Source organism: Sordaria macrospora, chromosome 6 (genome assembly GCF_033870435.1).
Source record: "Sordaria macrospora chromosome 6, complete sequence".
NCBI classification, from domain to species: domain Eukaryota; kingdom Fungi; phylum Ascomycota; class Sordariomycetes; order Sordariales; family Sordariaceae; genus Sordaria; species Sordaria macrospora.
In genome coordinates, this window is record NC_089376.1 from 1,569,337 (window position 1) to 1,591,849 (window position 22,513).

Consider the following 22,513-nt stretch of genomic DNA (forward strand, 5'->3'; position numbering starts at 1 on the left):
TTGCAAAAGAGGGGGTTTTGCAAAAGGCGGTACTGACGCACAAACCAGGCAAAGGCCTTTCGACTATTGAACAATGGAAGATGGTCTGAAATAGTGGGCCACTGGGCCCCCGGTAGACAGGTATAAGTGTCGACGCCCACTAAAATCGGACCCCTGCTTTTGCAAATCCGGCCTTAGGTGTTTGCAATAGCAGATAGCAGTCTTCACCACCAGAGGGAATGCGGGCAGCCCAAATCTTTAGCAAAAGGGGGGGTTTTAGCAAAAGGAGGGGCTTGCAACTGCAGGGGTCATTACTGTAGGGGAGCGGGTTCAGGTGTCAGTCCAGCTTGTAGAATAGTGTCGTTGGCTTAAAGTTGCAGTAGTACAGGTAATGTAATCTCTCCACTACTGGCAAGCCAGGATTGTCTTCTGCAGGTGATAGGTTAGTCGGGTGGGTGAGTGGTTCGTTGGGTGGTGAGGTCGTGTGAGCGTCAGTGCTGTGCGTCAAATCCGTTGCTTCTACTGAAAGGTAAATTGGTCCACAAATGCGATCGACGCTGTTTGGCGATTTTTTATCCAAGTGCATCTGCTTCCAACGTGAAAAATTGCAAGAGGATGTTAATGCTGGAAACGGACGGTGTTGGTAGTTGGTTGTTGGTCACTACTTAGCAAACCTGCAGTGGACCTGAAAGAAATGACAGAACAATGAATGCTGGGATGGATGATCAGATCAGGTTCGAGATCAAGTTCACCACCCGACATGGGCAAGTGTGCACGAGTACAGATGCACTGGCGCCTGGGCACGAATCTGTCACCCGTCACAAGCACCAGGACTCATCAGGGTTCGGTTTATATATGGACGAGGCAAACAAATTTACCAACTGAAATGCACGTTGAAATGACAAACAAGGGGCCCTTGAAAGAAAGTTGGCCCGGGCGGTGACGTTTTGTCCCGCTGTTTTGCGGCGGAAAAGTGGTCCAAAGTGCTGATCTACAAATCAACGGCCCTGGGCCATTGCCTGTCGCTTTCCACTTCCAACTTCACTTCCACTTGTCACGACAATGTTCAATCTTCCAGATCAATTTAACAATTTCTTCAACCACCTTCCGTCTCTTCCTCCCTTCTTCGCTTCACCTTCTGCCCCTTGTCATCACACCCGTAGCAATCACCACAAATGACTTTCTTAAATCATCATGCTGTTGCAGCCGGCCCGTCAGTTAACGGTTGTTGGCATGCCATACCGCATTTAGCGCCATTTGCATTTCTTTCCTGGGGATGAGGGCCAACATCTTCAACGGCCAAAACCTGGCGACACTTTTCTCTTGATTGTTTACTTTTTCGACCCAAACAGGAAGAAGCCCCTGAGCTCCTTCTTTTACAAGGGGGTCCTCGGGTGCAAGAGCTGGACTCGATATCTCTACTACACGGACCAAGGTACCTTAGCTCTCACAACTTGCTCTTCTCATTCAACAAGCCATAAACCCTCGGGCCACTTTCCAACAACCCCCCCATCAATCTCTTCCACGCTCCTCACCCCCATCACGTTCATCAAAATGTCAAAATCCGCCAACAGACTCCTCAACACATGTCTCACCCCTTCCTCCCCCATGATCGCCAACCACGATACCCTCGAACCCCAAATCCGCCGCCTTTTTGGCGTCGGCTACGCTTTGAATGCCCTTAATCAAAAAGGGCTTATCCTTCCCGGCAATCTCCTGCCACCGTTCTCTAGCCCAAACCGCCTTCTCCCACGACCACGCCCGTCCGTGCCAGATGGTGTCGATCCACATGGTCGCCGCCCTCACCGGGCCTTGTTTCGGGTCCACTCTGTTCTCGCGCATCCGTCTCTGGAAGACGGGATCCGTGAAACCAAGATCGCCTCCCATGCCGCGGTGGAAAGCATAATTGCTCGTCGCCACGTCGTCGTGCCGCCATCCCAGCTGCGGCGTATCCGTCGTGAGGATACACCCCTCGAACCCGCTCTGATGCGCTCTCTTCAGCAAGCTCAGGGTAAGTTCGTCGTCGTGCGGTATGTAAAGCTGGAAAAAGCGCGGGCGTTTCGGGGACGTTCTGTTCATTCCTATCGTCTCCCAAGTTCCTGTTCGCTTCGAACCGGTTCTTCCGCCCGTCCATAGTATCTTGTCGTTGCGTTGTTTGGTGATTGAAAAATGATAAGCGGCGGGTCGAAAGAATGTCTCGATGGCTCGAAACCAAATTATCGAAAAGATAACAAAGGGTTTCAGGAGCCAAGAAGACAACCAACGATGGGAAGCTTTGTACCCGTGGCCGGAATTAGTGTGGACAGACAGACAGACAGACAGACAGACAGACAGACAGACAGACAGACAGGGTCGCAGCTGCAGAGGTAACTAACTAGTTGAGATCGATGATCGATGATCGATGATCCGTCGTGTAAACGCCGTCGTGACGTCAAGAGATAGGTCATTTAATACTACTACCGTACTACACCGCAGCTACCTAGTGGACCCCCACAACGAGCCAGTTGTCATCATGATAAGAGAGAAACAAGTCGAACGCAGTGAAGTACACATGCAATTGCTGCAGCTAGGTAGGTAGGAAATGTGTGATAGAGTGTCGAAGACACCAACCAACAAAAACTTGCAAAAGTACCGTCGTAACTCATAAACTTCATTAACAAAAAGATCCTTCCTGCTATCCAGAAACCCTCATCCATCAAAAGAACTACCTCTTCAAAAAAACAATAACTTCCGAAATCTCAAACCCAAATACCGACGTGGATGCTTCCATCTTAGTGCAAACGACCCATACCACTCTCACCCTGCTGCCCCTGCTCACCCTTCAACCCCCGCAAAGCCGTTTCTACCACCTCACTAACGTCATTATCCTGTCCGCAATGGCGGCACTTGTGAGGCACCGGCTTATGAATACCAACGACGCTAGAATGTTGTTGTTGTTGTTGCTTACCAGAAGCACCCTGACCCTCACTAGTGTTTTTCTGACCATGACCACCACCACCGGTCAGACCACTGATAGCGGAAGAAGCAACATTGGAAGCAGCAGACCAAGCCCCACTGGCAGCCGCCAGGGCTGGGTTGACCAGGGACGAAGTAGTAGAAGTAGAAGGAGAAGTGGAAGACCTTGGAGCAGCCGAAGCGTTGTTGTCATTAGCGGTAGCGGAAGAAGGCTTCTCGGCACCAACAGAGTGGCCCGGGGCAGACGCGGTATAAGCGCTTGGCATCTCTTCGGGGGACATATGCTTCTCCGGCTGCGCATGCTCATGCCCAATGGTGGGGTAGACACGACCGGTGACACCAGACTCGAGAGGAATACCGTTGTTAGTCTTCTCAGCACCGGAGTGACCGGGGACGGAAGCGGTGTAAGCCTCGGGCATCACTTGAGGAGACATGTGCTTCGTGGCCTCCTCAGCCCTGTTTCCAGCGGAAGGATAAGGAGAACGTTCGGTCGTAGACTCAGGCACGTGTTCTGCCCTATCTCCAGCGGAAGGGAAGGAAGGGCCGGTGGCCGTCAACTCGGGGATGCTGCGGTTAATCTTCTCTGCACCCGAGTGACCCGGGGCGGAAGCGGTATAGGTGTCGGGCATCACCTCGGGGGACATGTGCTTGGCGCGCATGGGCTCGGTGGTCGCAGGGGCGACGGAGGGCCCGGAACCGGCACCGGAGTTGCGTCCGGGAACCGAGGTGGTGTAGGCGTCCGGCATCACTTCGGGGGACATAAACTGCTGCGGAGGCTCGGCGGAGAGGACGGGCTTGTAGTGGTCTTGGGTGCGGCGGGTGGTGGTGGGGATGGCGGATAGGTCGGAAACCTGGTTCTGGTTCTGGTTCTTGTGCTGGTGCAAAGAGGTCGGCATGACGACGGCGGAGTGGCCGTGACCGGACTTGGACTGGGACTCGGCGGGCGGGAGAGCAGCGATGGGCTGCGACTCAGCAGGGGGAAGAGCTGCCTTGGGCTGAGACTCGGCAGGGGGGAGACCGCGCTGGTCGGCGCCGGTGGTCTCAGACTCAGAGGGGCCACCGTACTGGGTAGACCGAACAACAGGAGTAACAGCAGAATGCTGACTAGTATGAGCAGGTTGGGCGGCAGCCTGTTGGGCAGCGGACTTGGCAGCCAAAGTGTTCGTGGTGCTCTGCTCATGGATCTCATCCTTGATATCGTCCTTGGCCTTGTCCCGGTTGTCATGCATGGCAGCAACGTTCACGCCGGTGACAGTGCCAGACGCAAGAGTCCGGTAGATACCGTCCTTGTCCTGGTGATCAGCGCGGGTGACGGGCTCGGTCATCGCAGCCGGACCGGCTGACGAGTGAGAGCCACGGGGGGAATGATGAGGCGAGATCTTGACGCCCGAGGGAGTACCGGATGAGAGCTTGTTGTAGAGACCTTCCTCGGAATCAGTCCGGACGGCGTCGGTGGGAGCGTTGTGCTTGACGCCCTCGGAGGCACGGCGAGCGGAAGGCTGCTGGTGAGAAGTGGCACCGGCGATGACGCCCGAGGGAGTACCGGTGGCGAGGTGCTTGTAGTTACCGGGCTGCTGGGTAGTGCGGGGTTGATCCTCGGAACGGGCACGACCGACGTTGGCATTATCGATGGCGACGCCGGAGGGAGTTCCGGTGTTGAGGTGGTTGTAGTCGCCCGGCTGCTGAGTGGTAGGTCCCTGCTGCTTCTCCGACTTGTGAGAAGGAAGACTGGAAGCCAAGATCATGTGGTCAGCTGGGTTGATCGGGCTCCTGTTTTCGGTGTCCTTGATAACGGGAGCAGTGGTGTCGACACCGGAAGGAGTGCCGGAGGCGAGCGTGTTGTAGTTGCCAGGCTGACTGGTAGTCTTATGGTGCTTGCCGAGATGGCCATGAGTGGACATGGGCTGGGCACCGGAGGGAGTACCGGACATGAGCATGTTGTAGCCGGGTTCCTGGGCAGTGTTCCTGGCGAGCTTCTCGTTGGGCTTCACTCCGGTAGGATTAGCAGTGAAGTCAGCAGCATGCTGGGTGGGGGGAGAAAGGGCATGTCTGGGGTGCTCAAGATCAGCAGGAGCCTGGCGGGAATTCTCAGTGTGATACATGCCGCCCGAAGTTACGGGCCCAGTACCAGCAGCAGCGGGAGCTCCGACGCCACCGGTAACCTGGGAAACGTCGCGCTCAGGGTGGATGGTCTGCTTGTTGTCTTCGGCAGAAGCATACTTGGCAGCACCGATGCCACCAGCAACTCCGGCGAGAGCAGCACCAGCCATACCAGCGCGGGCAGTGTTACTGTTCAGCTTGTCGTGGGTGTTGTTGTCCACAGCGACGGGGATCTTGCTAGCCGGGGCGTGGTCACGCTGAGCCTGGGAAAGGCCGTGGGAAGGAGCGTTGGTAGAAACAGCGCCGACCGCAGGAACAGCGGGAATGGAGCTCTGAGCGTCACTAGGGTTGCGATGGTGGGAAACAGGAGCAGCCTCGGAAGCCCTGCGCTTCTGGTCCAAATCGGTAGACTGGTGGGCGGAAGGTCCAGAGAAAGACTTGCGCTGGTTCTGATCGGCGGCGGCGGCGTCCTTGTCGTCCTTCTTGTGGTGGTGGGAAAGACCGTAGCCAGCAGCAGCTCCAGTGCCGGCGGCCAAAGCAGCGTCCTTCTTCACCAACTTGTTGCGGCCCTTGTCCTTGGGGGGCTCAGTGGCGGTGGTATCCTCTTCCTGGTCGTCCTTGTGGCGGTGGAAGATGCCGAGAAGACCACGGTGCTTCTTCTCTCCCGTGGAGTCGCTCTCAGCGGGTGATGGCTCCTTTGCGAGCCTGTGCTCAGCGGAAGGCTGTTGGACAGCTGCGGCATGGGCAGAGTGGTGAGACGCGGGCTTCTGCAGGTTCTCCGGGGTAGTGTCCCAAACATCGAGGGTGTCCTCTCCAAGGGGCTTCTCTTCCTCCTTGGTCTTCATCTTTTCCAGTGTGCTGCCAGAGATGGGAATAACACCGGCCTCGTCAAGCTCCTGGCTCTTCCTCCTGTGAGAGACGGCGGCAGCAGCACCACCATCAGGGTGGTTGCGAGCAGGATGGTCCAGATTCTCGGGGACAGTGTCCCACTCCTTTGAAAGGGTATCCTCGCCGAGGTTCTTTTGGGCGTCCCTGTCATCATGGTGCTTCTTGGCCAGAGCACCTGCACCAAGACCAGCAGCGCCGGCGGCAAAGGCCTCCTTGTGACGCAAAGGGTGCTGGTTGGCAGACGAAGCAGCATCGTCCTTGCGCATAGCGTCGTCAACAGTAGTAGGGTGCTTGCCAGTCAAGGGGAAAGCACGCTGCGTCTTCAGGTCAGTGTTGCGGGCGTTAGAGCCGGCAGATGTAGCACTGTCCTTCTGGTAGCTATCGTGGGCGTGAGCATCAAAGACATTACCGTTGTCGGTGCTGCCAGCGCGTTGCTTTCTGTTGGCAGCTGAATCGGCGAGGAGCTTAGCATCATCAGCAGCGGCAAGCTCGGGCAGGAAGCCAGGAGCAAGGTCCTTGCGATCTGTGCCGGTCACCGTTCCAGCGTCAGGAGCATTAGTGGGCGCCTGAGAGAAGTTGTCAGAAGCCAACGGCTTGTCCTCGGGGACGGCAGCCAATGGCGCATCAAAGACAGCATCGGTGCTGTTGATAGTGGCTGCGCCGCCATGACGAGGCTCGGGAATGTTCACCTTGAGGTTGTTGTTGTTGCTTTCCTCCAGATGACGCCTGCTCTCCTCGTCGTTGCTTCCATGGCCCGCGACAGTGTTGTAAACGCCACCACTTGGAACGTCAGTACCGAGGCCCGTAACGTGTGTCCTGTCGTCAGAGTCTTCTGCTGACCTTTGAGGTAGGTGATGGTGCTCATCATGATCATCATGAGCACTGCCATGACCGGTGACCGTGTTGTAGATGCCGCCTTGGGAAGCCTTGGGAAGGTCTCCCCAGTAAGGGGCGGCCCCGCTGGCGTCGTCAGAGCGCGAGGCGGCGTCGTCATTGCTGGATTTGTCGCCAATGTTGGAAAGCTGCTCGTCGGCGCCTTGGCTAGAGGTAGCGACGCTCTCACGGCGAGCCGCTGGGTGGGATTCAACATCGGGGCGGGAGTCGACCTCACGGAAACCCTGTTGGGGAGCTTGACGAGCGTCAACCTCGCGGAAGCCCTGCTCCTTGGCAACGGTTGGGACGGGCTTGGAAAAGGTGTATTCGTGCTGGTCTCCAAAGGCGGGCTCTCGGTCGGTGTTCTCCAAGGAGACGGAGGGCCTTGGGAGTTCGGAGACACGCGGGTGGTTGGAGTTGAACATGGTCGGATCGTTGCCGTGGTTGTAGAAGCCACCGCCGACGGCTTCGCCTGAAGAGCTGCCGTAGAAGCGTCTCTGGCTGACATCGGACTTGTTCTCAATGGGTTGGGACTCGATGTTACCGAGGCGGGCGTCGGAGAAGTTGTGAGAGCGGGGATCGGCGGACTTGTGAAGCTTGTTTCGTTGGTCGTGGCCTTGGATGTAGGTCTGGTTCTGCGGCGCCAGGCCCTGTTCGTTGGGGGTGGCCGGGTTGGAATCGGGGTAGGCGCCCGGAAGATGATCACGGTGTGTAGAAGCCATTGTGTCGGGTGTTTCGTGAATGTGTCGTAAGAGTCGTAGATAGTGGTGGTAATAATGTGTTGGATGTTAGTGTGATAATGGGAGATGTCGTATATGGGTATCAAGCAGACAAGACAAGACAGAACACAAGCCAACAGGTTCCTGCGTTGATTACCTAAGGGATAGGAGTAGTCTCGCGCAGGATGATAGAAGGACGGGTATAGACAAAAAGGGGCAAGTCGTTAATTGTCGTTAAGATATGTGGTATATGGTAGGGTGGTGATGGGATGACAGACAGGAAGTGATCAGTTAATAAGAGGAGGGAAACTAAGAAGATATCAGATAGCATCAAGGGTGCTGCCCCAGAGCAATAAGTAGGTACCGACAGCTACCTTACCTTACCGTGGGATGCCGACGACTGCAATGCGGTCCTGACGTGCAGCCGCGTCATACCTCACAGTATTCCATCCATCTCCATCCCCTCGTTTCAGGGAAAGCAAAAATGGGGACCTTCAATCGTAAGGCTATGACCTCAGTTTCCCAAGTTATCGTATGTAAAAAGGGTCATCGCTCAGCTGGGCTGATGAGGTCACTGGATCCAGCTGATTGTTGACATCATCGCCCAGGAAGGAGTCCGTGCAAACAAAAAGACGATTGAGACCTGGACCATTTCCCAATCGGGACCAGTTGGGAGGCATTGGGCCAACCAGGTGTGTCGGACGCATTGAGGAAAGCGGGAGATCAACCGGTTATCCCAGTTTCAATAACGTGTGAAAATGGGAATGGGGGCATTGGAAACTGTGAGCTTTGTTGTTCTCGAAAGAGTGATGAAGCTCTTGATTTGTTGAAAGGGAGAAAGATGTGGACCGGTTTTTGGAACAGGCTGTCAAAGAATTGAAGAATCCATTTCGTCAGTGGTGCCAGATCACGTGCTGTGATTGGTTCCAATGACTTACACGCGGCTTGCTCGGCTGAAGTTCCAAGACTGCGTGCACGGACCTTTCCAAGTCTCTCTCCTTCCACATGAGCTCAATGCAGTTAGTGAACTTTGGGGAAAATGCCCGTGTCCAAACGAAAAGGAAGAAGTCAAGATTGACGAGCTCTTGTGAGGAAGGACTGTATCAGACTGCGAATTGCTCCTGCTTGGGTTTATTCTAGCCTTTCGGGACTCACAACTCACAAAAGGGGGGCAACCTGTGTCCTGTACCGAACAACCTAGTGCCAAGAGCCGTCAAGGGCGGTGCCGGAAACCAAACAGAACACTTCCATAACATGACAACTCATACAACACCTGAAGCTTTTACTATGACCTCAAAAGAAGTTACTAAGCGGGTTCATTTTCAGCTTGATCTCATATTCACTCTTACAAGCCTGTTTTCCGGGTGCCAAATCGTAGTGTCCCGTGCAATGCCAAGTAGATTTGTTAGCACCTGTTAAGTCTCTCTCTCAGTAGGGCATCTGAGTTGGCTCGTGCAGTCCATCAAGCTGTCTTGGACTGTTTCCCAATAGCGCGTTTTCAAGAAATGCACCCGCAGTAGAGGTTAAATATGGTATTTGCTCAACAGCGCCCACTCTCCAGTTATTTAGACAGTGTCACATCTCGGCAACCAACAGACACTTGACCGTCTGCCAAGAACAACTCCAACTCCAACTTCAACCACCAACCCCCAAAGGGTGGATGACGTGGTACAAGCGCCCGACAACATGCTATCCCGTAACCGATCGGCTTTCAATCACGGCACTGGAAAAGATCGCAAAGATCATCTTTCATGGATATGTCAAACCCGGAGACTTAGATCGGATGCCATGTCAATCATATCACCAGAAAAAAAATGGAAAGAACATAAGCGGAACCAGCAGGTGATAGGTAAGTGTTGACAAACTTTTTATTATTGTTGTCTTCGTTCTTGTTCTTGATATTGTAAACATTAAGGAATAACTAATCCCAAGAGGGAAACCCTTCATTTTCCCTTTCCCTCTTTGCCTCCGGATTTTGTTTTGTTTCGTATCCCAGGTATAAAAACCCCCATTTGGAATATGCTTCATGCTGCTCATATGCAAAGCGTAAATGCTAATAAATCATCAAATCAAATAATATGCATCCCTTCCGCACTTTGCGTGTCGCGTTGTGGTTTCCAACCATGCATGCCAACATCAGGGTATCATCCATCATCCATCTCTTTCTCTTCTTCTCTTCTTCTCTTCCAACTCTTTTGGTGAACGCTTACTCGCTATCGCCGTGGTTCTCGGCGTGGCCAGCAGCAACAGCGGCCTTCTCCGTCATGCCCATCTCAGCGGCAAAAGTGGTGTGAGGCTTCCACTTGGCTGAGGTGCGGGGGGTAGACTCGGAAAGCATCTGGTCGACCTGCTCGAGGGTGAGACCCTTGGTCTCGGGAACGAGCAGGTAGGCGTAGACGAAGCAGCAGGTGCAGAGGCCACCCCAGATGTAGAACACCTTGGGGCCCAGGTTGCCCTTGTCCTCGTCGACCATGTAGGGGGTGATGACGGCGATGATGCAGTTCCCTGTGAGAAGACAAAAAAGGTATTAGTAAACTGTTTTTGGAGGCTGGTTGATGTTGATGAGACAAGAGCTAAAAACTTACAGAGCCAGTTGGAGGCGGTGGAAAGGGCAACACCCTTGGCACGAATGGGAAGAGGGAAAACCTCGCCAATGACGACCCAGGCACCAGGGCCCCAGGTGGTAGCAAAGAAGAAGATGTAGATGCAGATAAAAGCAAGCATGGCCTTGATGGCAGTGTCGTCGTCGGGCTTGCAGGTACCAACAATGGCGACGATGAACTCGCAGGTAAGCATACCGAGAGCGCCCCAGATGAGGAGGGTACGACGGCCGAGCTTCTCCATGGTGTAGAAGGAGATGGGAGTGGAGCAGACGTTGACGAGGGTGGTGACCAGGGACATGAGGAAGGGGTCGTCAATGGTGCCGAGCTGCTGGAAGAAGGTGGTGCCAAAGTAGAAGATGAAGTTGCATCCCGTCCACTGCTGCATCATCTGCATGGAAGTGCCGAGAATGGTACGGCGGATGTAGGAGCCGCCCTGCCAGATGGAGCCGCGGAAGCAGTTGGCCCACTGCTGGAAGTAGTTGCCGTGGGGGACGACCTGCATCTCGAACTCGTGGTTGGCAATGATCTCGGCAAGCTCATCCCTGACGTAGTCGGAATCAAGCGGCTGATCGCGCAGGCGGGAGAGCACGACGGCGGCCTTGTCCATCTGTCCCTTGCGAACAAAGTAGCGAGGGGACTCGGGGAGGAGGAAGATGCCGCCAGCAAGAATGAGGGCCCAGGCCATCTGGAGAGCAATGGGGATTCTGTAAGAGCCGCTGTCGGTGCGGTCCTGGGTGCCGTAGTCAACGCACGAGGCCAGGAGCAGACCCACGCAGATGCAGAACTGGTAGCCGGACACGAGAGCACCGCGGACCTTGCGGGGCGCGATCTCAGACATGTACAAGATGATGATAGCGGAGACGAAACCGACACCGAAACCAGCGACGAGACGGCCGGCAACGATGAGGCCCAAGCCCTGGGAGGCAGTCTGGAGAATGACACCGATGATGAAAATGAGGCAGCCGAAGATGATGGTAGGACGACGACCGACCCAGTCAGCGAGATCACCGCCCATGAGGGCGCCAAAGAAGGTACCGGCAGAGAGAATGGAGGTGATGAGCGACTTTTCCTTGGAAGGCAAGAAGGTGGCACCGGGTCCCTCGATGGTTTCGATAAAGTACTTCATGCCCATGACACCAGAAATGTAACCGGAATCGTAGCCGAAGAAGATACCGCCGAAAGCGGCAAAGACGCACATCATGTACGCCTTGAGGGTAACGGGAGCCTCGACGCGGGAGACATCGCCCTGTGGCCGGGCCACAGTGACGGCCTCCTTCTCAACGTCGGAGGCGGAGTGATCGTGCTCCATCTTGAGTGTTGTGTTGTACTCGGGATGTGTCGTCTTGATAGTGTTCTTGTCGAGTGCTTCTATGTCGAACCCGTCTTGGGAAAGGTGTGGTGGTGGAGGACGGGAAGAAGAGATGCAAGAGACTGCAATGAAACCCGGGGAATCTGCTTCCGTCGACGGGATCGAGGTTAGGATGATGGAGATGAGGATGCAGCTAAGGGAAGACAGAAAAGCTTCTTTCGAGACGACGAAGCCTTCTCTATATGTACTGCATGTTTCCTCCTGTCATGTCCACTTCTTTCCTCATTCCTTCCCCCCCAGATCTACCAACAATCTGTTGATGGATCCGGGGTCACCGACAATTTCCTGGTTCGTCCTCGGCATCGCGAACGACTTCGAACCGTCACGAGACCAAGAAACTGGACCAGATGCTTACGGGCCATCCCCGCTCAAGTCCGGCCCTGGCGCCGCTTTGCTGTGGAAGCATGGATGGGGAGGCAAGGCCGGCACTTGCGCAGGAAGCTCCAGAGCTGGCAAGCACTCCGAGACGAACCTCTCATCCAACCCCGAGTGGGATCATCCTGGGCGGACCCCGGAAGCGGACATGGAGAGACAAAGGCCGGGGAAATTGGAATTCATGGGGATACAGTGGGATGGACAGCCAGCGGCCTTGGAGGAGGAGAGTGTCTGAGTGGTCGAGGGCATCTGAATGTGGCTTGTGAGAGTGGAGTAAGCCACCGGAGCCTCATGGCAATGGATCCCCCAGGCCCATCCCAGGCCCGTCCCCACGGAGTCTGGCATGATCTGGCTGGGGAAGACCCAGTCGGGTGGGAAAGCATGGGGTTGTGATGGAGCATGTGGAAACCGGCTGAAAAGTAAACAAGAGCGGATCCGGGTTAGGGTTCTGAGTGGGATAGCTCAGGGGGCGATGGGCCCGCGAAGGCTTCAAGGCCCAGAAGAGACCAGACCCCCGAAGAGAATCCACCGGAATGCGTCAGGTAACGTAACAATAACCAATTGGGTAAAATCTAAGCTAATTAGCCTAAATTGAGCAGGGAGAGAGGATGGGCTTTTGAAAACTCGGTCCTATTGTGGCGCCTTGTGGCTCCGGTGTGGATGAAGTGTGGATGAATCGGTGGAGTGGCTGATGGGTTCTCCGGACTACAAAACACCAACCAACCAGCTCGCAGCATGCGCGAGACGGTCAAGCATCTTGACTCGCCCCCTCCAGGTTAATCCAGAACACTCCAGGTTCCCGTTCGACGAAAAGCTCAGAAAAACCGGTGACCACCAGGCACCACGGCGACGATCTGGAAGCCGCCGAAAGAAGCGGACAAGCGGTGCACCGCCGAACCGGCAATTGCTCCACAGCAGAGTTCGCAACCGCATTCCCAACGAGTCAACGACATCCGATTCCCATCCCATATGATGATAGCCGCGGGTGTATCAAGCAAAATCCTTTTCCGAGGGTCTCCGAGACATCCGTTGTAGGGGGAATCCGGGTGAAAATTCTGCGAGAGAAAAAAACATCAACAGCATCATTTGTCGGTGAAACAAACAATAGATGCATAGGGATGGACAGAGTTGAACCGAAACACCAGACGAACCACCCGAATCTAATCTCGCACCGAGATCCGATATTGTACGGGTCGGGGACCTCAGTTTGTCAGCTCCAGCTCCAGCTCGACCAGCGCACGCGAAACGATCAGCAGGACATGGAGAAGGGCCGATAGCACCAAACGGTGTCTCGCGTGTCTGTGTATCATTCTCTCCCCCGTATTTCCCCCACGAACCGAAAATCCCCAAATAATCATCCTCGGATGCCTCCTGGCTTCTCTTCGTCACCCAGAAACCCCAAAATCCTTGGTCGATCCCCAGTCTCCAGTTGCATTTCGTGCGTGCCTGCCCCTGACGATTTCTCCCCAGGTTCTAGCTTTTCCTTTCTGCCCAACGGTCGTTGGTCGTTCTTTGGTCCTGTGCCTGGCGTGCCTGGCGTGCGTGCCACCATCCGGCCCATTCCATGCATGCCAACAAGCAGACAATCGCAGCGACCAGGCAAGGAGTCCACGCCGTGTCCTGTTGTGATGCGTGGGGAGGGAGAAGAAGGAGGAGAACCTCCAGGTCCGCTCTCATTGTTACCTCCCGGATTCTTACCCCGTCCACTCTGCCCCAGACTTTCTGGGTACACGTAGTTGAGACACTTCCCACTCCATTCCATTCCAGATTTCGTCACGGTATTTTTCAGATCGCAACAACTCCATCGGCAGCCAGATCGAGCGTCAACGGTTCTACCCCGAGGGGAAAGAATGGTTGGACCTGTGGACTTTGTGGACACTCGTTCCCCCATGATCCCATCTCCATCGCATCTCCAGGTTTCTTTTTGGCTTTGTTGCTCCAGATTGCTCCAGGCCACACAATACAACAACCAGAACACAACCGGGGGTTGCATGAAGCTATTTTCTTTGGGATTGTTTTTGGATCGATCGATCTGGTTCAGTTCCAACCCACATGACATCATATGAACTGTGAACCGTCTGGGGAAAACAAAAGAAGAAAAGATCCAGGTTGAACTGATTCCTCCACATGCTGGAGCAGGGAGACACCCAAACTTTGGGGTTGGCGTTGGCCCGCACACAGACAGGAGAGAGACCAATGCAAACCGCAAGCTCACAACTTCACATGGGCCACATGGCAACGAAAGCCTGTCTGAGCTGGGCTGTCGGGTTTCATGTGAGGGTGAACCCTGGCATCACGACTCGCTCAAAACCCAAAGGCGCGGACATGGAGACGAACGAAACAGTTGAGAAATGAATGTCATGCGACAAAGCGATGGATGTTCCTTGGATTTTGCGTGGTTTCGCAATTTCTTCGTCGTCATTGCCCTTATGCCGCCGTGGCTGGTTGGCGTCGGCTTTGCTGTTCTCCCCCTTTTTTTTTTCGTTTAAACACAGTAGGTTGCCATGGATTGGAATTAATAGTCGCAAAGTCTTGAACTATTTTGAGAGCGTCTGGAAGTCTGGAACAACATGATGGTTGATGGTCAACAACAAAAGGTCAAAAGGTAAGACAGAGCCTCAAAGAGGTGGCATGATCCCGACCCACCTGGTCTTTGCGCGGCAATACGGCAGCTGAAATGGTTCAGGGGCACCGGGGCGCTCTTGCTCGCTCCGAGAAAACAAACACGAGAAAAGCGGCGCAAGTGCCGGCCGGCGGTGACCCCCGACCGACAACCGCGCCAGACAGCCAGTTGGTCTTTCCCTGTCCTGTCCACCATGGAGACTGGAGAGAGTGGACTCCTCCTTCCTTCCCTCGCTCCCACTCTCTCCCCGCAAAATTTTCAATCCGGGGCACATGTGATCTTCGGAATTTTTTTGGTGGGATCTGGGGAATGCGCGTGGTGCACCGCCCCATTCCGCTCACAGCACCAATCGGCACGAATCGCACGCATTGGTTCGCCAAAGTCTGGAGAAGCTCCACGATGATTCTGGACATTGGATGAACGACTGTTCGTTCCGGTTCAGACAAAGGTCCAACCCCGAACCTGATGGCATTCTCTTTGCGAACTGCACAAGATATTGGTAAATTGCAGTCGTCATGCATATCCTTTGTTCATGCGGCAATGAAACCAATTCCCCTTTAAATTTGCAGATCTGTAGTGGTTTTGCACAATTTTGACGGGATGCTTGTGAAAGGCGCCAAGACTTCGAGATGCGAAATGCATTGCATCTTGCTGTGATGAAAAAAGCGTCGGCAAGGGACAGACGTGCATCATCCAAAGGCCTAAACGGACGTTCAAGTCCCGACGAACTGGTTGGTAATACTGCAATGCGGCTTGGGGCGAAGATAACACTATCATCGAGGAGTGTCCAAGTCGAATTGTCGAAGAGAGAGTGCCCAATTCGTCGACTTGGAAGTTTTGAGAGATGATAAGCAACAGACGACAGAAAAACAATGAACAAGATCCCGATTCCTAGGTCATTTTAAAGTGACATACAACGCGAAAGAAGAGGAAACAGGCCCAAACAATATCATGCGAACGAACCACAACGCCACCACCACCAAATCTCGAAAACTACTCACGAAGGGATCGCAAAGTTACATAACTTGGCGACGATCGGCATCCGCCATCACCATCACCACCCATTCATAAATATCAAGTGGCACATACATCCTATCTCAAACAAATAACCAGCTCTCGTGCAACTTTCCAAGTTATTTAGAAGTAGTGTAGGAGGGAAGGGGGGCCACAATTGCGCGCGGATCAAAGATCTTCTTCAGCTTACATACATATCTCCAGCAACATGGACACATATTGACTGACACTGACCAAGTTCCTGTCCGTCCAAATAAACTTTTAAGCTTAAAAGATCTCCTCTGAAAATAGAGTTTGACAGCCGAAATTTGACAGCTTTGCATTTGCATTACACTGCATCCGTCATCCCGAGGTCCGAACGCCCATTAGATCCGAAGCTACCGAAACGGCCGGTCCGTCGATCCCGTCCGTCACATCAGTAAACGTTTGTCTCGTCCCGTCCCGCTGCGTGGCATGAACTCACACGTAACATGATAACATGCAGTCCCGTCTGCAGGGGAAAAGTTAAAAAAAAGGTTTGGTCATGAGACCCAATGCCTGATGGCCAAGATCCTCCCCCCAAGCTTTCACCCCCCCAACTTGACCCCCAAACATCGATTCTAGACCTTACCTCTCTAGGCATGTAGGCAACTCTGGGCAAGTAGGCACAGCCTCACGAATGGATACAGTAAGGTCGAAATAAGCTTTTTGTTTGGAGCGCTGCGCTTAAGCCATGAGACTATGAGAGAGTTGCATCTCGTTCGGTATGTTAACCGATTCCGAAAATCCGGGAGTTCGGGAACCGGAAACCGACGGGCCGAGGCAATCATGTCCAACGTCCAACCCGTCTGCAACCTGCACCGAGAGCGCATGCAGACAAGACACACGCAGAGGCTTGCACATAGTTTGGACGGACGACTGCACAGGCAGGTTTTTCCGTTGTAACGAACCTTACTTTTGTGGTGTAGGTACACTACTTCCTTGCGGTATGGTAATAATAACGTACCGGGCGTACCCGACACACAAAGTACTCTAGTGAGAGATAGTGGCATGGGCGTTTAAACTTATGTCAATGTTTGTCTAATGCTATGTCTGCTAGGACCGTAAAGTGTAGACTGGTTGAGCACAATTTTTTTTTGAAGAATTGAAAGAGAAATGGGCACAAGATTCCAACACTCTTCACATTTGATGAAGACCAAAGTCGATCAGATCTTACTCAGGTCACTTAATTACTCCCAGCCCAAATTCAAATTAGTTCAACAAAATTTCCCTTTCTCCTTCTCAGGTTCCTTCCATCATCGAGTCATTGAGTCATCGACTTCGATGAGCAATATTCTTACCTACCTCTACCTACCTCTACCTACCTCTACCTACCCCTACCTACCTCTACCTTACCTACCTTACCTACCTTACCTACCTTACTACCTTACTACCTTACCTACCTTACCTATCATTGGCGAACTTAACCCACTAAGAAACTACCTCTAGGTAGTCTTCAAGAGAAAGGCAGTGACCAAGTTCGTTGTATTCGGCAGCGCTGTGCCGGTTTTGCGACTGACTGGTCCCGGCAAAACAGATCCGAAGCAAAAAGGCCTCAGTAGCCCAGAGACACAACACGAGTTTTTCTTTACGGTGAAATCGGTGGTGGCCGGTGGACAGCAGGGAGAGTGAGTGGTATTGGAAGTCTACTAAAGAAGTGTGTCTGTCTGCCTTGTGTAAGATAGGCAAAGTATTTCTAAAGACAAAATGCGGGTGTTAATTTGATCCCCCGCTCACTTAACAACAATATTTCACTGGGTGATTTGGTCGATCTGTCCAAGGTGGAAATCGAAAACATTTCGAGTCAATCGATGTTCGCGATCTAGAACTAATGACCAGCGAGCGCATGGAGAAGGATAAGATAAGACAAAAACCACGCCGATATGGATTATCCATCATTACCACCCAAATACCTGTCGGTATCCATTCGACGTTTCCTTAACTCGATTTACGGCATACCATGCGAGCGCATCCATCCATAATCCGTTCCTACCTAAACTCTGGGTATTATATATTTTCTTTCCAATCTAGCTTAGCATGCACCACACAGCACAACACCCCTTACGGTCAACTACTCACCAAGAATCTCATCAAAGCTGGGAAAAGTGACCAAAGAAAACATGGGACAAGGAACATTGAGGTACAGGGGTATGAAGTGTGATCCCGATTTCTTTAATCTTTTCCGACGCCAGCCATGAGTACGGTATGCATGCATTCTCCAAAAATATACAAATGCCGTCTTTATCTTTCCTCCTTTTTATACCCGGCCCGGCCACTGCTGGTCTGCCGATCCGGCTTATGCCACATTCCGCACACGCCATTTGTACATCACATTGTGTACACCATACTCAACAATAATAGCATTTGTTAAGGGTTCGGACATGGGCAAGGTGCTCCCTCGTGTCGAGACGAGATGTGAAAACCTGACAGTTCGATTATGGTCGGTTGAGACCTTGCTTGGCCTGTGTAACAGTATAGTTAGCATCAACGTCGTACCGAAGGAAATGGATGAGACCAGCAACATACCTTCATCTGCTCTATCCGAGCCTTCAACTGACTCGTCACTTCCGCAGCCCTCTTCCAACTCTCCATGCCACCCGCCGTACCACTCGAAGGAGCCTGCAGCCTGCTCGAGCCAGTCCTCATACCAGTCCTACTGCTGGACCGCTCCGCTCCGTAGCTGTTAAAGCCCATGGATGCCAGCGACTCGGAGCTCCTAGCCTCCTCCACCGGTTGGCGGAAGCCAGCTGGAGTGCCGCGACCGCTGCTTCCCGCGCTTCCTCCCTGGTGGTACCTGGGATCCGGGCTCACCTTCTGGTGGAAGCCGCCCGACATCATGCCATCGCCGTTCTCCTTTTCTTCGCTCATGCTGCTGGCAAAGCTCATACGATTCCTATTCGATGACTGTTGCTGGTAGCCGTTGTCGTTGTAGATACCGCCGTCGTGGGTCGGGCTCATCACTCCAAGACCGATGTGAGGCGAGCTGGGGCTGCCCGGCCGGGCACGGTTAGCGTGGCGTAGCTGATCCTCGGTGTGGCTCAAAGCCCGCTTAAGCCTGTCGAGCTCACGGCGCAACCGGTCGTTTGTCTGCTCAGCGGCCTCGAAATCGCTGCGGGCCCGGACCAGCTGGGTCTCCTTGGCTTTGATTGAGAGCACGTCCCTGGTATGGTCCTCAATCAAAGAAGCGTTTTGGTTCTTGAGTTCTTGGATCTCAGACAAGAGTTTCGACCGATCATGACGAGCATCCTCGAGTTGCTTCAGCAGACGGTCATTGGCATCGCGGAGCTCTTCAAGCTCAGCCCGCTCAATATGGGATAGGCCCGAAGGTGGAGGTGGCATTGGGGGAGTAGGGGTGTAATCCATCGGCACCGGCTTGGCGAGTGAACGCCCAGCAAGACCCCCTGGCTGAAGACCGCCACGTCCGAGTCCCATGCGTGACGGTGCTGGCCGTTGCTCCTCGGGGGAAGGCGGGTCATCAAGATCCATAGGTTCCGGTTCCGGCTCCGGCTCTGCACGTCGAGGAGATGGTGGCGCAGCGAATGCCGACCGCTTCTGTGGGGCCTTGATACCGCCACCAAGACCTCCGCCGGGAGCACCGCCGGGTTTTGGTACACCAAGTTTGTTACCCAAACCACCCATGCGTGGGGGAGCGGCGGCGGCAGGAGCCGGTGCTGCTTGGGCAGGAGGCGCCGCCGCTCCAAATCCTGCTGGCTTCTTGGCGCCGAGAGGGGCCTTCTTGACGGGACCCTTCTTTGCAGGACCCGGGGGCGGTGCCCGAGCTGCTGGCGGAGGCGGCTTTGGCTTATCCTTGGCCTTGACCTCGGCAGCCTCATAGAACTCCTTGATCTTGTTCTTCCGGATGTCGTCCAAGCCTTCCAGATGTGGATTCATTGCCCTTTCCCCAATGATCTTCATAATCGTACCCAAAATTTCAGCACCACCTGAACGAAGAGCTTCGCTGCCTTCGGAAAGAAGCTTTTTCGCGGACTCAACCATGCTCGTGATCTCTTGTTTGCTGGGAACGTCCTTGGTTGTGCGCAGGCACCTGACGAGGAACTTCATGGTACCTTCCTTGACTTGAGGGTTCTTATTTTTGAGGAACTCTGTGATATCCTCCATGTTTTCCGTTAGATCCGTCGACAGGAAAACGGCATCGAGGGCAGCACCCAACGCATCTGCCACTGTCTGTTTCTTTTCCTTGAGACGCTCGAGGATAGGCTGCATGACGGTGGAGCGATACTTGGCAAAGCCCCTTCGCAGACCCTTTGCAAGTAGCTCGATACACTGTGCTGCCTGCGTGACGACGGCAATATTGGCGTCCTTCATACACTTTGCCAAGCAACGTGTGATCTCGTTAAAGTCTCCTTCCTTGATCCTCGGAACGTTGACAGCAGCGTAAAGACCCTCGCATGCCTCCTTTCTCTCCTTCCACTTTGACGAGGCGATATTGTCGAAGAAATCTTTTGGTACTTTGCTCATGATATCCTGCGGTTCGGCCAAATCGAATGCGTCGATTTCTCCAACCTCCTCTTCCTCGGGTGCGTCCGCCATTTCTTCATCTTCATCACCGCCTCCTGCAGGTGCGGCGGCCTGCGCAGCTTGCTGCGATCGAAGAAGACGCTCTTGCTTGGGAGCGCCTTCGGCCTTGGCCTTTTCGAATTGTGCTTCTAGATCGCTTTGTTGAGTCGGCTTAAGTTCACCCCAGAACATGGGTTTCATGGCGTCGCGCAACCATCTGTAAAACTCGACGGTGAGGTTAGTAGCCTCGGCTCTTACATTCTTGTCCGCGTGGCCAAAGACCTTGGGCAAGAACTTGAGCACGGGCTTGGGGTCTGCCGTCTTGCAGCCATAGTTGTGGAAAATGGCCGTCAGCGCAGCGAGCGCAGCAGCGACGACCTTGGGGACCTTGTTGGAGAGGGCGGGAAGGATTTCTTCGATAACGGGGCCAGGAACGTCGAGTTCGATATAGAGGAGAAGCGCTTCGAGAGAGTTGGTCTTGATGGCAGGTCTGGTAGACGGGAGACCCTTTTCGACAATGGACGTGATGGTATGTTGTCTCGATCGAACAGCGCCTTCACGGCCGCCAAACTTTAGGAATGCGCAAAGAGCAGCCATGCCCTCTTGTTGCGCAGCGACGTTGGAGTCCGCAACAGCGCTCTTCCACAAGCCGGGATCCTGGACGAAGGGTCGAAATGCGGGATCATATTCGTCGGGGGTCTTTTCGAATGCCTGAGCGGCCTCTTCGTATGCTGCTTTGCGTACTTTCCAGACCTATCCAACGTTAACATGGATTCTGGGACTTGTAAGCGCAACGAGAGGGACAAGTCTGGGGCTGAAACGCACCTTGTGTACCCACCGGTCTGTAAGGGGCAAGGAGCTGAAGTCCTCTTCGTCACCCATGGTTGCGGTTTTGGGTGTTGGTTTTGTTGTCGTGGGGCTTTCAGTCTGTGATATCTCAGGGTTCGATGGATAGCGGGGATCGGAAGACAGTCGGGGATATCGTCTCGACGGGTCAGGGAATGAAGGAAGGCTCGAGGTGCTTTGGCTGGCGGGAGACGAGGTAGAGGTACTAGTCTTGGAGTCGAACGAGGGTGGGCGACCTAGTGAGGAAACTCGCTTGATTAGTCTCTGAAGCGAAAGGGGTTTCCTAGAGCCGACCATAATGGTAACAAGAGGGGCATTGGGAGGAGTAGTGAGGTATAGTCTGCCGTCACGGTGCCTGTGGTGGGTGGCCTCTCGGGGTCGATGATGTTCACACGTCAGACGAAAAGATAGGGAGGACCTACAGAGAAGAAGCTATCGACAGCAACAGGTAATGAGAAGCAATCAGAAGCTGCGACTTGGATGAATGGTCCAGTGCGTCAAGCAGCTGTTTTGTTTGTTGTCTGCGACCGGTAACAATGGAGTGTCGCGGGTGCGCAAAGGAAGGGAAGATGTCCTAGGTTAGGTAAGGTAAGAATATGAAGTTGCAGCGGGGAATCCGGTCGTCGGTTCTCGATTGCTGGCGCGCTGCCCTGTGATTGCATGCAGTGTGGGCACGGTGGTGAACAAGGACAAGGTCGGCGATAAAGATCGAAGAAGGGACAGGATGGAAGTTGCCGTGTGTCCCTGCTCGACTGCCCTGGTGTGCGTGTAAGTGCCGCGGGGGAAGTGTATCCGCGAAGTACTTGGAGAGATTCCAACCGTGGTCGAGGTTGGAGTGCAGCGGCGACGATGTGTGCCGTGTATTGGGGAAATATTATTATTGACGGCGACGGGGAGTCAGTCCACGCCCACGGTAAGTAATTTGTTGTTCGTGCTTCCCGTTTCGCGACAGACTCTGGTTGGCGGGACAAGAAGCGGCGGACCAGGCATGAGTGGACGCCGGGACGGGGAGCGACAGAGAGGCGCGGAGAGGTTCCTTGTCAGAAATGAGGGTTTACAAGGGTGCTAATGCAACTTGTCTTATGTAATCTAGCGGGTCGATTTCTCGGGCCATAGCCCAGATTTCCAATGCGGCATTTACTGGGCGCAGATCTCTACACAACATATAGTCTTCTTATTATATTGATTTGACCTCTGTATGTACTAATATTTTATAATTAGGAATTTTATTAATTATATCTTTAATTATAGTAAACGGAGCAGAAGAATGGTATGCTGCAATAATTAATAGCGAGTATAATACTAATGTTTTTAAACTTAAATTTCAACTAAATAATATAACTATACTAACGAAAATTGAAAACTAATTACTTTAGTATAAAATATTTACGTCTAAAGCAGATAGTTATAATTTATAATCGTACGTAACTAATATTGAAATTAAGCGAACCTAATGTCACAGGTTGACATTGGCTATATAGTGTGCATTCCAAGTTCTGCCTTGCAAGTAGAATATCGTCCTATCTTTTGTAGGTTTGGCCGTCTGGGCATATGCATCCTAGCCTGTCATAGTATGTTCTGCTTAAACGGTGGGTTCGATTCCCGACCGTGGCAATGTCGAGGGCGATTTTGG

The 22,513-nt window shown here is 53.4% G+C and overlaps 4 protein-coding genes across 4 annotated transcripts; all 4 read right to left on the reverse strand.

Annotated features, from left to right (window-relative positions):
* Nucleotides 1–1,536: 1,536 nt before the first annotated feature.
* Nucleotides 1,537–2,058, reverse strand: SMAC4_06090 (uncharacterized protein; the record flags this gene model as incomplete). Its single annotated transcript, XM_003349347.1, has 1 exon — nucleotides 1,537–2,058. The coding sequence occupies one exon, from the start codon at nucleotides 2,056–2,058 to the stop codon at nucleotides 1,537–1,539; it is 522 nt and encodes a 173-aa protein (XP_003349395.1).
* Nucleotides 2,059–2,103: 45 nt separating this feature from the next.
* Nucleotides 2,104–7,651, reverse strand: SMAC4_06091 (uncharacterized protein). Its single transcript, XM_066090387.1, has one exon. The coding sequence runs from the start codon at nucleotides 7,515–7,517 to the stop codon at nucleotides 2,751–2,753; it is 4,767 nt and encodes a 1,588-aa protein (XP_065947455.1). The 5' UTR covers nucleotides 7,518–7,651; the 3' UTR covers nucleotides 2,104–2,750.
* Nucleotides 7,652–9,720: 2,069 nt separating this feature from the next.
* Nucleotides 9,721–11,426, reverse strand: SMAC4_06092 (uncharacterized protein; the record flags this gene model as incomplete). The annotated part of the gene is made up of 2 exons (XM_066090388.1): nucleotides 9,721–10,019; nucleotides 10,100–11,426. The coding sequence occupies 2 exons, from the start codon at nucleotides 11,424–11,426 to the stop codon at nucleotides 9,721–9,723; spliced, it is 1,626 nt and encodes a 541-aa protein (XP_065947456.1).
* A 5,960-nt stretch (nucleotides 11,427–17,386) lies between these two features.
* SMAC4_06093 (uncharacterized protein) lies at nucleotides 17,387–21,820 on the reverse strand. The gene is made up of 4 exons (XM_003349350.2): nucleotides 21,303–21,820; nucleotides 20,860–21,116; nucleotides 18,043–20,787; nucleotides 17,387–17,978 (listed from the first exon to the last, which is right to left on the reverse strand). The coding sequence occupies exons 2-4, from the start codon at nucleotides 20,914–20,916 to the stop codon at nucleotides 17,952–17,954; spliced, it is 2,829 nt and encodes a 942-aa protein (XP_003349398.1). The 5' UTR covers nucleotides 20,917–21,116; nucleotides 21,303–21,820; the 3' UTR covers nucleotides 17,387–17,951.
* Nucleotides 21,821–22,513: the final 693 nt, after the last annotated feature.

Excerpts from the sequence above, each read along its gene's own strand:
- SMAC4_06091 (XM_066090387.1), bottom strand. The coding sequence starts at position 7,517 with ATGGCTTCTACACACCGTGATCATCTTCCGGGCGCCTACCCCGATTCC.
- SMAC4_06093 (XM_003349350.2), bottom strand. The coding sequence starts at position 20,916 with ATGGGTGACGAAGAGGACTTCAGCTCCTTGCCCCTTACAGACCGGTGG. Across the intron at positions 20,788-20,859 it reads CAGACCGGTGGGTACACAAG|GTCTGGAAAGTACGCAAAGC; the intron begins GTGCGTTTCAGC and ends AACGTTGGATAG. Across the intron at positions 17,979-18,042 it reads CTCGGATAGAGCAGATGAAG|GCCAAGCAAGGTCTCAACCG; the intron begins GTATGTTGCTGG and ends ACTGTTACACAG.